We start from the raw sequence: 12,860 nt of genomic DNA, 5'->3' as shown, positions 1-12,860 counted from the left end.
AGGGGGGGGAGGTGGTAAGATCCGCGTAGCAGCCGTCGACGTCTCTTCTTGGGAAAGGGCTGAGAGGAAGAGAGAACAGGACAAGCGTGATTATGTGGCTCTCCAAAAACACTCTCCAAAAGGACACGAGGAGCCGAGAAGCGGTCTGCATTTCTGCCTTCTTTTCAAACAACTGAGCTAATAAGGGTGTTTTCATGCGCCCTTAAAATCGGATTTTAATGAACGATGGATGAGCCTCGGGAATCTTTTCTCCTAACTTTTATTAGGCCAAGTGTGGATTTATAAAAGCAGTATCTGTCGGTTTTTCACCCGGAATACCATCGCCCCCGTTTGGAGTGTTTTTACGCACAGCCCTGTCGTGTTTGGATGAGCCTGTACATCAGCGCCGCAAACTTTTTCCGAAGAGTGTTGCAACTGTTTTTTGTGTGAGCTGTCACACATTTGGAGTCATCCAGCCTGCCTGATTCCTCAAGGGGGATCACCGGTTTCGCGTCTATCACAGCGGCGCAGGGTCGCGTAAAGCTTCCAGCAGACCACTGGGGCCTCCTGGTCGGCACCGTGCATGTTCCTTCTCCGTCTGTTTTGAATTGTTTCTCGAGCCTGGACGACGGTACTGTCCGCCATCTGAAATGCTGCCCCTGTCCCCGCTCTTGCTCCTCGTGTTCCCCGCTGTGCTCCTGGTGGCCGCGCACGGCGCCGGGGACCTCCAGGGGTTCACCTTCCCCAGCGGGAGCGCAAGCTTCGACCCAACAGGTACAAACACAAGACTCATAAAGGAACACTTTGTGAAACCTGGTGAAAAAGTATTTACTTCGACAAGAATGTGCCAATTCATCACAGGCAGGCCGTTAGCACATTGGCATGCGCTTCTGCTAATTTTTCGTGATTTATTCCCCCCTCCCCCTATTTTTCCCATTTCCAAACCATATAATAACATATGACAACATTCATGGTTTCTGAAAGTGTTAATTATTCAGAGTGATAGAGTGAGCCCTCATCTGCATATCAGAATACCTAATTGTTAGAAATTGTTTTTTGCCAAAAAGACATTTCGGAAACGAGAATCTTTTCTTTCTAATTACAATGAAAGTAAACTCATCCCACTCTCAATCTTTCAGTGGGTTTTATAACATAAGTGTAACCTGGAGTTGTCCAAACGGTTGCAGCTCACCTGTGGAACGAGTTTTAAATCCAGGTCATATGTGGAGGTCCTACAGGGACACGGACAACACACACACACACACACACACACACACACACACACACACACACACACACACACACACACTTCAGAGGGCCATTGCGTACACCATTGATATTTAATAGCCCACCCAGCGGAGAGGTTTCCTCACTGTTGAGAAATGCAAGTTTCATCAACAACCAGGGGATCAATGTCTTTGCCTTGTCTGGCTGTGGGAATGAGATCATTGGTCATAGATAATTACTCTCAATGGTCTTTTTCAAGTGAAGCAGCAGATTGTTAAGAATTTCAACAATGTATTACCGTGCCAAATAACTATAGCTTGAAAAGATCCACTCACATCTGTCAGGAAACCATCATTTTGCCCCCCTTATATTCAGTTGGTGTGCTTTCTCCAAGCATTCCTGCTGCCTATAGCAGTCTGGTCGGTTTGACAGTATCATCTCGCCCTAACATTCTCCCCGGTGACCCCCTGGCCCGTCATCTCCCCAGAGCTCCAAAACACAGAGTCACAGAGACAAAAATGGACTCTGTGTGTCATCTTCTCCAGTATTAGTGTTCCCGTATTATACCAAAGCCTGGAACACACTGTACGCTTTAAAGTCAACAGTCGTTTTCGAGTACATGTGGCACACATTGTCTTGTCCTGTTCTGGAGTTAAAGATTGAGCCTCAAACTCATTGGTGAAACCCCTGGAGGCTGTTCCAGTTGTAGCAAACATGTTTTATTTTTGTGTTGTAATTGTCGATATGTGTTGCCTGTTCCCAGTTGGTTAAAACTGTTACTGTAATAGTCTGCTTTGGTATCCATGATCTAGAGCAGTGGTTCTCAAATGGGGGTAGTTAAGGCGTGTGTTATTTCACAGAGGGTACATCACTGAAAAAAGGTTGAGAATCACTGATCTAGAGGCACTTATACAAACAGTAACTAGCCAAAACATGTCAGTTTCTAGGTTCAGGGGTTAATTCAATCATCAAACAAAGTGAGAAGTACATGAAGCCCTGGTGCTCTGCAGACTGCCTGGGTGTAGGTATGATGCTAATCTGTAGTTAGCTTACATTGTAAGACTTACCTTGATAATGGTGGTTAAAAATGCTTTGAATTACATTATTACTATTTCATTACTGACCTTGGAAACAGCAGTGTAAGGTCCATGTAGCTACTAAATGCAATTGGAGGTGAGATTGTTTCGTCAAATGGACTATACTGGTTATGCAGGTAGTTCCAAATACAGTATATGAAAAATAATTACTAATTACTAAGGAAAGCCCAGTTGCGTGTATCATCATTTTCTTTCTTTTCTGTGGACTTTTCAGTGTCGACTGAATATCTGGCGATAGCAATATGCTTTCCTAAGCTTTGACAAGAGGGTGTGGTATTAACGCTAAGTTGTTCAATTTTCCTCAAGTCTGGGCTGAGTTAGCTAGCTTAGCTATCTTGTCCACCATGGTTTCATGCTACAGTCACAGAACATAAAAACCATCACATACACTGCTGGGTCTATGTTACTGTAACAGGTAGCCAGACTTTACTGTTTTTAACTTACTGTTCAGGAGGGCTGTTGCCTTTTCAATTAGCTTTTTTTTTCTAATTGCTAGTGCTAATCGCTATTGCCAATTGCTAGCATGTTGAATATTGCTATGATTATTATTTGGTTGCTGAGTCTGTTGCATTGACAAAATACAATATAAACTGTTATAAACATTTGTGAATTTGAGATTACATGCAAGGCTGGGATATGTGAATGCTACCGATGAGCATTAATGCTAGACACATGTATGCTACCAATTAGCATTAGCGGGTCAGTCTAAATGAAAGTCTGCAGAGAGATGTTGGTTTTATAGCACGGGTGGGGAGCGGAGGTCATTGGGGACAAAAGCATACGCATCAGCTAATAACCAGGTTTCAACCAGGGGAGGGTAGAATTTGAACACTTTGCACTAAAATGTCAAGTTTATAATCTGCATCCATCAACAACATTACTAAATACCCAAATAAATTGGTCTTCAGCTGAAAAATACTTGTTTGAGGGGTTTATATACTCTTTGAGTTTGATTGACAGACAGCCACATTAACATTTATGTGTCTTTTTATATTGCATGGGTTTTTTCCACAAGGCAAACAAGACACCCTGCATGACTCGTTTTGATAAACAACACAATTCATAATTTGCTGGCCCAAACTTTGTTTGTATTTCAATAGCCACCATAGCCATTTTCTGATATACAGTAGCAGAGATGGATGAATACATCCTCCTACAAATGGAAATGTGCATTCCATGTATAACTTATCACACCATAAAGAATCACAATGACTCAGGACAAAGAGAATTCCTTGCATCTGCTCCAAAAGGAGTATCTGTAAGTGTCGATATATTAGATTCACTAAACAGCTGCGCTTCATTAAAGGATGGGTGATGGATAAGTTAAGTGAAATATGAATTTATATGAAGTCATTGCCTCCCTGAACCAATGTAGACCCCTGCACGGTGGTGTATCCACCATGCATCAGCGAGGCGGATCGCTACAGCCTGGAGGCCCTGCGGAGCATCCATCAGATGATGGACAACGACCAAGACGGAGGGATCGAGGTGGAGGAGAGTTTGGAGGTACAGAACTCGCCCTTTAAGAGATGTTTACCCTGTTTTCTTAGCTGTTCGTAAAATCCTTGCGAGTGCATGTTCTTGCATGAGACAGACGTGGTAATGCAACAGGTGTTCAGGCTGGTGGACGAGTCAAGGATAGCAACGGTATAACTTTTGCTTTTGGCTCGCTGACAAAGTGGGTTTGCTCGAATAGAATACTGCAACACTTGTGACCTTCATAGTCATACTTGACAGCCTAACTCCTCTTAATATTTCCTGACTCCAGCTTTCTTCAATCTTCTGCCTGTTTCTTGAAGTCGTCACAAACAAACTTGAAAAGACACACCGCGCGCCTCAGTGGAGAAATGCATTTTGCAAAAATAATATCAATGTCTGACTTCAGTTATTTGTTTGTGAACTGCATGAAATTCAATGAAAACATAGAAGTTAATGGTTACAATGAATTCCGAAATATTACAAAATGATGTTACAAAGCGAGGTTTGATACATATATATGTCATCTCTTACCTTTTTTGCAGACCTATCATATATTGCACCAAACCTTTTTTCTCTCTCTCTACAAGGACATTTTGTTAATGAGCCAAAAACAAAACAATATTTCCGAGTTAATGATATCCTGGGTGAATAAGTATTTTGTCCAATGACTGTGAGTCTCTGACATTGGTAGTAAATCCAGAATTCTAGAATGCCTTTGCCTTCTAGAATGCAGTTCAGGGATACAGTATCCAGGGGCTCGGGTTGCGGTTTCCATAGAGACTTAAAGAGGGGGGGGGGGGGGCTGTGCTCATCAGAACACGGCCCAAAGATTCCCTCTAGCCCTCCATGTAGTTTCCCTTTACAGCCAAGGACACATTCCAAGACAACACACACACACACACACACACACACACACACACACACACACACACACACACACACACACACACATTTGCAATAAACACTTATGCTCCTGCTATCCTTCTAAATAAATACAGACTCAAAACACCCACTCCTTATTCCTAGATTAAACTCTAAATAAATAACACACCGCCACATTCACCCAATTTATTTTGGACGTGCTCCAAGACCCCTAACCTTGCTCTTTAAAATGTTCACTTGTTCCTTCTGTCCCCCTCTTGTCTTTTTGCAGTTCATCATGGGGGACATGAAGCAGCAGCAGACCAACAAGCACAGCCACCTGCACAGAGAAGACCAACACATCACGATTGAGGAGCTCTGGAGGGGCTGGAAGTCGTCCGAGGGTGTGTGTGTGTGTGTGTGTGTGTGTGTGTGTGTGTGTGTGTGTGTGTACGAGATAGAGCAAGAAAGTGTGTGTGTGTGTTCCAAAGTGTCAAGCTCTACTTTTTCTCACTTTGTCTCCTTTTCCCCGTCTCACTTCTCAGTCCATAATTGGACTCAGGATGACGTGCTCCGCTGGCTGAAGGATTTTGTCGAGTTGCCTCAGTACGAAAGGAATTTTAAGGACTTCAGGGTCAATGGAAACACCCTCCCCAGGTGAGGATGTCTCTTGTTTGCTGTTGTTTGAGCGAGTCGTTGTAAAAACAGGTCAGTGGCCGCGAGGAGTCGCATCAACGCGCCGAACTTTGACACCTGTGTGCAGGATTGCAGCCAACGAGCCGTCATTCCTGAGTGGCCATCTGAGGGTTCAGGACCAGAGAGACAAACAGAAGCTCAACATCAAAGCTCTGGACGTGGTCCTGTTTGGACCGCCGACACGTAAGGACACGCACGCACCCTTTTCCCTCTCCCGATGCCTCGCAGACCTAATCACCCTCCCAGCCTCCTTGAATTTCTTTCCCGCATCTCAACTGCTGGCATACTCCCATTGTCCCGTCCCATCATCTATGATGCATTTATAATCCATCCACCATTAATTATACTCATAACCTTCCATTGCACCACAGGCCCGCCTCATAACTACATGAAGGACTTGCTGCTCATCGTGTCGGTGGTGATGGGAGTGGGAGGCTGCTGGTTTGCCACGTCCCAGAACAAAGCCAGTAAATCCCACATCGCCAGGATGATGAAAGATTTGGAAAGTCTGCAGAGGGCTGAGCAGAGCCTCATAGATCTGCAGGAGCAGTACGTATTCGGCTATCGGTGTCTCTCACTTACTGTACTGTATTGATGAATTGACTTTGTTTGGCTTGATTGCCTAAAAAAAGAAATAAACATTCCCTTGCTCAGACTTGCGGAGGCGCAGGAGGAAAAACGCAACGTCGCGGAGGAGAAACAGAACCTGGAGGATAAGATGAGGGATGAGATCATGGGGGCGCATGAGGAGGCTTACCGCCTGCACGAGCTGAGGCAGGGCGCTGTCAGCGAGCTCAGCCGCCTCCGATACGCAGAGGAGGAGCTGCTGCAGGTAGACACGCGACTAGAGGAACGCTGCGCTATTGACGCTAGTCATCCTTGCTTTAGTTTGGGAAGTTTAGAGGAGTTAAGGGACAGAATATATAGCTTTTGCAGCAGTTTTCAGCAATATGTCTACATACTGATCTCCCCCCCCCTTCAGGTCCGCGGGGCACTGAAGCAGGCGGAGCAGGACATGCAGGCTAGCTCGACCGCCTCCGAGGCCCTCCAGCTGTGGTTGCAGCTGACGCATGAGGTTGAGGTCCAGTACTACAATGTCAAGAGGCACAGAGCAGAACTACAGCTTGCCATCGCCAAGGAAGAGGTACTGTCTGCAAAAAGAGGGGAGGGGGGACACACTGGTAATATTTAAAGAGACTGCACTGGATATGTAAGCAAGTAATTACAAAACATGTAAAGGGCACCTGTGTTCCTTTGCAGGCAGAGAAGATTAAGAAGAAGAGGAGTTCTCTGTTCGGGACTCTTCATGTCGCACACAGCTCCTCTCTAGACCAAGTTGACCACAAGATCCTGGAGGCAAAGTGAGTTAGAAATGACCCCGTGCAGGTTTTGTCTGCGTCCGCCACAGTCATGCAACATATGGTCTTTGTATACCCCAAAGGACTGCCTTGTTTGAAGTGACAGCCTGCTTACGGGAGCGTCTGCATCGCTGGCAGCAGATCGAGCGCGTCTGTGGCTTCCCCATCATCAGGAATCCCGGCCTCTCGAACCTCACTGCTCAGCTCTACTCAGACTCTATCCGCCTGGGGTTTCCCAGAGTACCCCAGCCATCTTGGTCCTGCCACAGCTCCGTGCATGGATCTATGGAGGATCTGTTTGAGGAGCCTGCTTCTTCAATCATACCTCAGATGCCGGGTAAGTAGCAGCAATGGTGGCTTTTTGGTTCTTTATTTGGATCCCCATCAGGGTCCACAAAGTGTTCAGATCCAGTGACTGCGGAGGCCATGGCATGTGATTCGCACAACTTTACAGATGTTTCCATACAGTACAAGAGGGGTCACGGAATGGTTTGATGCATATTTTATCCATGTTTTATGTTGGTCAATAGTACAAATACATCTTTTAAAAAGAAGCAAAATCATAATGACAAGAGATCTTCCACATACATATACATTCCCGAAGAAAGGCACTAAAATTACAATATATTTACTTTTACTGAAAAATATACTTCAATGGCCTCCGCCATTTCTGAAAATGTCAGCAAATACGTCACAACTCATGAACTCTGAGCTTTCTGAAATGTTCACTTGTTGTCAATACCACAAGAATGGTGGCCGTTTCTATGGCCCCTACTTGTGGACACAGTAAACACGACCCCATCGGAAGGCAGTGTTAGCTAGGGGCTAGCTGAGTTTCCACGCCTATTGAATCATATATTTTGCAAAGATGTGAGGACAAATTGTACTCAGATTCTGATGTTACCAGATCTTTATGGTTGTAAAGTAGGTTGTATATTCATCGCTTCACCACTGTCGGATGTCATGACCATCTTATCTGTTGTGCTGATTGGTTCATCTTTGGTCTTCCTCCAGTTCAACCACTGAAGCGCTCTCCTCAAATACGTGGATCCACCATATGTCGGTCACGTCGTCCCGCCACCATCCCTCAGCCAGCGGCCACCATGATCTCCCCAGACCCAGACCTTCTGATCCCCATACGAGCCCCATACCCTTGTGAGGAAGAGAGTCTGTTCCTGAAAACTCTAAAGAAACAGTATGTCTTCCTGCCCATCAGTTTCAGAAGCCAATTTGTTTTTACACGCTGCTCATGCTTAAACACTTTCTATCAGTGACGCAATCTTTGTTCATTCCTTGATTCCTTTCCTTCTCCCCTTCCTTGTTCTTTTCTTGCCCCTATTTTTCCTTTCATTTCTCTCACTAATAGAGACTCCCAAGAGAAGTTTTCAGACACAGAATACATCCCTTCACCTCCTCTCAGCAAAATGTTCCCTAGTCCAACTGTTGAAACGTCCTCTCAAAAGCTCTATCATGATGAAACTGAACGGTTTTCCGACAGCTCCATTACAAAGCATTTGAGTAAAGAAGTAGAAGCTGTTGTTGAATCTCCAATACGCAAAACTTCGGCCGAAGAACTTGAAGGTTGTCTCGACGCAAGCTGCAGAAAGATGGCAAAAGAAGAGTCTTTGATAGAGGCTAGGAAGATATCCAGAGACAGGAGTGAAGTTCCCATAGATGCTGCTGTTCGAAAGGTGCTTTCCAATGAGTTGGATGCAGACTTTTCAGGCAGGAAAGTAGAGAGAGATACAATGGGAGATTTGATGGACACTGCTTCAAGGAACGTATACAGAGAAAGAAGTGATTTACCTCTGGACATTAGAAAGATTATTCAGAATGATTTAGAAGCAACAACAAACACAGCACCGAGGAAGCTTTCAAGAGATATGATGGGGTCTTCAATGGACAGTGCCACAAGAAAGATGATACGAGATGATGTTGAGCATCGGCTTTACTCAATGCCCAGTAGGATTACAAGAGATTCAATGGGAACGTCCTTCGACGCAGGTTCTAGAAAGTTTCCATGGACTAATGAAGACTGCCAGCTTGATTCCTCTGTGAGGGTGTTAGCAATGGACAAAATGGTTGAGGTCCCTAGAATACCACCAAGAAAGATATCCAGAGATGAGCTGGAGTATTTCACAGATACTGCTTCCATAAATTTGCTGCCCAGAGAGAGATTTGGTGCACTCATGGATACCTCGTCATCAACAGAGAAGCAAGAGTTCGGTTTAGGACCGTCAACAAGTAGAAGGATACTCAGAGATGAACTTGAGATGCCTGCTGGTTCTCTCAAAAGAAGAATGACAAGAATGCCAAGCATTGACATGGACACTTCCATAGAAACTCCCACAGGAAAGATCTCCTGGGATATAGTTGATCTTCCAATGGAAATACCGAAACAATCAATGCTCAGGGAGGAGTTGGGAGCATCCGAATCCAGTTCATCTCCAGGTCGAATTGGACAGCCAGACCTTATGTTAACCTCCCAGGTCCCATGGAATTCGTCATCAGACCTTTTTGCTGGCCCGCTGAGCCAGCTTGTGTATGATGGAATCCTCGAGAAGTCCTGCCACTCCGGGGCTACGACCCCAACCAGTCTCTCGGCCTCAACACCCAACCTGCGCCAGAGCAGGCTGCTGGCAGAGGTGGAGCCACCATTGCCACGATCAATGATTGCTTTCCCATCTCCTGCATCGCCCCCTGAGACCGGTGAGGAGAAGAACAAACATAAGGAAAAGAGCAAGAAATCCTTAAAGCTCAAAAATCTTTTCAAAAAGAAAGAGTCAACTCCAGAGAAGTCCCAAAGTGGTCTACAAAAACTCTGACGACCAGCTTAGAACGTTTTCCCTTTTTTATTGAACCAGTAAATGAGGTCAATGAGGTTTCAGAACCTCATTGACGATATCTGGCATGGAAAGCTGAAGTTGATTTATTTTTGATTATTGAGTCTTATGTAGACATATGGTTGATACCATATATTATATTAGCTGCAGTTTTTTTAGGCTTTGCCTATGGTTGAAGTATGGAATTGTGCTGCTCTTCTGTGTGACAAAGGCAATGCTTGAACACAAACCTCCAGTGAAGACATTTGACAACAGTTGTGATTATTTCACATGAGAGATTTCTGTGTTGTTTGGGTTTTTCTCACCGGTTTAAAGTTGTGAAAACGTGATGTAACATATCTCACGCACCAATCAGGTTTTAGAAACGTTTGTTTCCACAGTTGTGGGATGTTTGATCACCAAATTATTGAAACCACACTCACACAGCAGATAAGTTGAGTTATTTTTTAGGTTTAGACTCTTAACTTTTAACTTTTTCTTGAACTTCAAATTTTATTGTTGCTGATTTTTGTCTTGACAATTTAATGTTACTCAAGATTTATTGAGGATTTGTAACCAAGTTTTGAATGGCCTTAAATATGTGTGATACCTGAATAGGTCTGCACTAGGAAAATAGCAAATAGTTCATTTTCTAACAAAACATTTTTTTAATGCCGATACATATCATAGCTTGTATCAGATTGTCCGATAACATGAGCATATTTATATGAAAAGGGGTGTGTCTGTGTGGATCTGTTGTGGCAGCAAGCTTTGGATGGGGTTTAAATGGATTTTTTTCTCTCCACAAAAATCTAAAGTTTAAAAGTCAGCCCTTTTTAAAGTGAACCTGCAAACATGTTGCTGAAATAGACACAACATAACATTTTTAAATCACATTGTTTCCGGATGCACATACTCATCATAATTTAAACTTCAGACTGCTTTTTTTCTTAATGTCCTGAGCTTGGAAATGGGTTAACCTTAACATATAGCCAACATTGACCCGTTTAAATAAAGCATCTGTCCTGATCCTGTGGATCGGCCTGGACGAGCAACATTTTATTTGTTTTATTCTGCATTGATTTGCCAAATGCTCATGATGCTCGCTAGTTGTGTTTTTTTTTCTTCAAATTATCGATGGGTTTTTATGCTTCTTTTATTTTTTACAGGAACAAAGTCAGTACCTTGAGTAGTTTATGAGAATTCAAATCATTATTAGTATACGTTTACTTGTTTAGAAAAGGACAAGCACTAAATTGTAATATGAATGTAAGATTTCAAAGTCTGTTGTTATCTGATGATTTAAGTGACGATAGAAGAAATGAAATTAGGAGATATTGTGCACGATTCTAAAAAAAAAAAGAATCTAAACATTGCCTGCATGTGAATTCTTTCACACCTTTGCGAAAGGAATGTAACACGTTGGAATGCAGCTTAAAAATTAATAAAGTCTCAATGGAGTATGAATTTTTCTTTCTTTTAAAAAAACCCCATATATTCTTCCAAATGCAAAAAGAAAAACAACAAAAATCTGTCCAAAATGAAAAAGTGTTTGGTGACATCTCCCTTCAAGGAACTTTTTGGCTTGAAGTTTACTCATCATGGCCACTAGAGGTCAGGAGAGTGGACGGCAATTAGCCACATTTTCCCCAGTAAACCCACTGATGTAATTTTAGGATGACGCTTTTACATTTGTACTTATTTCAAAAGAAGTACTCAACTAAGATGTGATTCGACTGATAAACAGCAAACACAGTGATGCCGAGCAGCAACAGTACGAGGGGCTGATCACAAGGACTACTTTATTTTAATCAGCATTACATTATGTTATGATATGTCATATGCATAAATGAACAGACAAAATGTCAGCATGTTTTCGATGAACAAAATCCTCTACTTTATTTTAACAAAAAATAAATAAAAGCAATGTATAAGGCTGTAGCTTAACATGCGACAAAACTAGAAAAGTACATTTTAAACAGATTGTAAACATGTATATATGTCAGATAGAGAAAGAGACCATTGCTGCCTAGTTGGTTATAAACCTGATAACAGAATAAAGCAAAAGCCTGCACCCGCTTGCTTGAGGTGTTTCTTCAACCACAGGACAACAAACAAGAGGAAATGGCAGCCGAGGACTTGAATTTGAACCTTTTGAATTTGAAATCATTTCACTCCATGTGGTCTCTGCTTGAGTAAAGCAACCGTGCTTGTGCCGTCCGCCCTCTGCCTCTTGGTGCGTTCGTCCATCCTTTAGGCCGGAACACAACTCGAGTGAAACACGCATCTTCATCCTGAGAGACAGTTTGTCTTTTGTTAGCTAGAAGCTTTATGCTCACCTCTTGTGCTGTTACATCTAAAGATCTGTGACTGCGACACATTAAAACTACTGCAAAGACGAAGAGATGCTGAGTCACACCTAATGTACTTAATATAGACTCAATAAAGCTCCCAAATGCTCACTGTTCAGTACCTGATCCCATCCCACTTGTCCCCTGGGGTCAGGTCTTTCCTGGAGAACCTGAGATTCTTTGTCTGCAAAAATGAACACAGCATCATCACAAAGTAGCTTCTGCCTCTTTGCAAATAAAATGACATGATGACAGCCTCCCTGTGTGTTTAAATGATTGATTTAAAAATAATTCATTGGGAACAAAAGTAGGAAAAACATCTGTGACACTACACCTGCTTTCTGAAAGACGTAATAAACCAAAATGAAGGAGAGGACGGAGGTGAGAATAGTGAAGGCTGGAGTCAACACCATCATCCAGGACCCAACAAGCACAGGGCATTCAAACCCCCCACGGGGGTCAGGGCCCGCATCTGGAACACAAACATATGTGTATTTCTTCTTAACTTTGTTTCTTTTCCCGCATTCAGCAAAACATTTAAACATATCTGCATCAGTGGTGACTGGTCAACAGGGGCAGGTGGGGCCATGCAGAAATGTCCCACAAAAACTGTGTGCAAAAAATGTTTTTACATAGTTCGTTTCGGATTTAAATTCATGTTTAGCAACACTTCAGACTGCAATTCATGTCCACACTAGGCCTACGGTTCCTGTGGGGCCAGACCCGCTCTCACAACGCAATGTTAATTGTGCGCATAGATTGCGTGATATATTGTAGCAAAATATGAATATGCATGCTCAGATTGTGCAACTACACAAGCTTGTTGACCATACCCGATGCCGTGGCCCATGGGTGTATAAAGGGAGACCCCAAGTCGTTACTGCAGATTTGTTTGGCGGAACTGTCGGACGCAAACCTCCCTTAGCGAACGCCAGCGCGCCACAGAGAATATGAACGAAGGGGATTATCTAGCTCAGTGTTTTTCAACCT

General features: G+C 43.4%; 1 protein-coding gene across 1 annotated transcript; it reads left to right on the top strand.

Annotated features, from left to right (window-relative positions):
- Positions 1 to 629: 629 nt before the first annotated feature.
- Positions 630 to 9,522, top strand: LOC306737388 (stromal interaction molecule 2-like; the record flags this gene model as incomplete). The annotated part of the gene is made up of 12 exons (XM_079219118.1): positions 630 to 753; positions 3,679 to 3,809; positions 4,936 to 5,047; positions 5,189 to 5,300; positions 5,407 to 5,522; positions 5,711 to 5,888; positions 5,994 to 6,171; positions 6,322 to 6,483; positions 6,600 to 6,700; positions 6,781 to 7,034; positions 7,712 to 7,892; positions 8,064 to 9,522. 12 exons carry the CDS (start codon positions 630 to 632, stop codon positions 9,520 to 9,522), a joined length of 3,108 nt encoding a protein of 1,035 aa, XP_079075244.1.
- Positions 9,523 to 12,860: the final 3,338 nt, after the last annotated feature.

This window comes from Taurulus bubalis (assembly GCF_910589615.1).
Source record: "Taurulus bubalis genome assembly, chromosome: 6".
Lineage (NCBI taxonomy): Eukaryota > Metazoa > Chordata > Actinopteri > Perciformes > Cottidae > Taurulus > Taurulus bubalis.
Note: the sequence above shows the minus strand (reverse complement) of the source record. Positions and strands in the feature narration are given on the sequence as shown.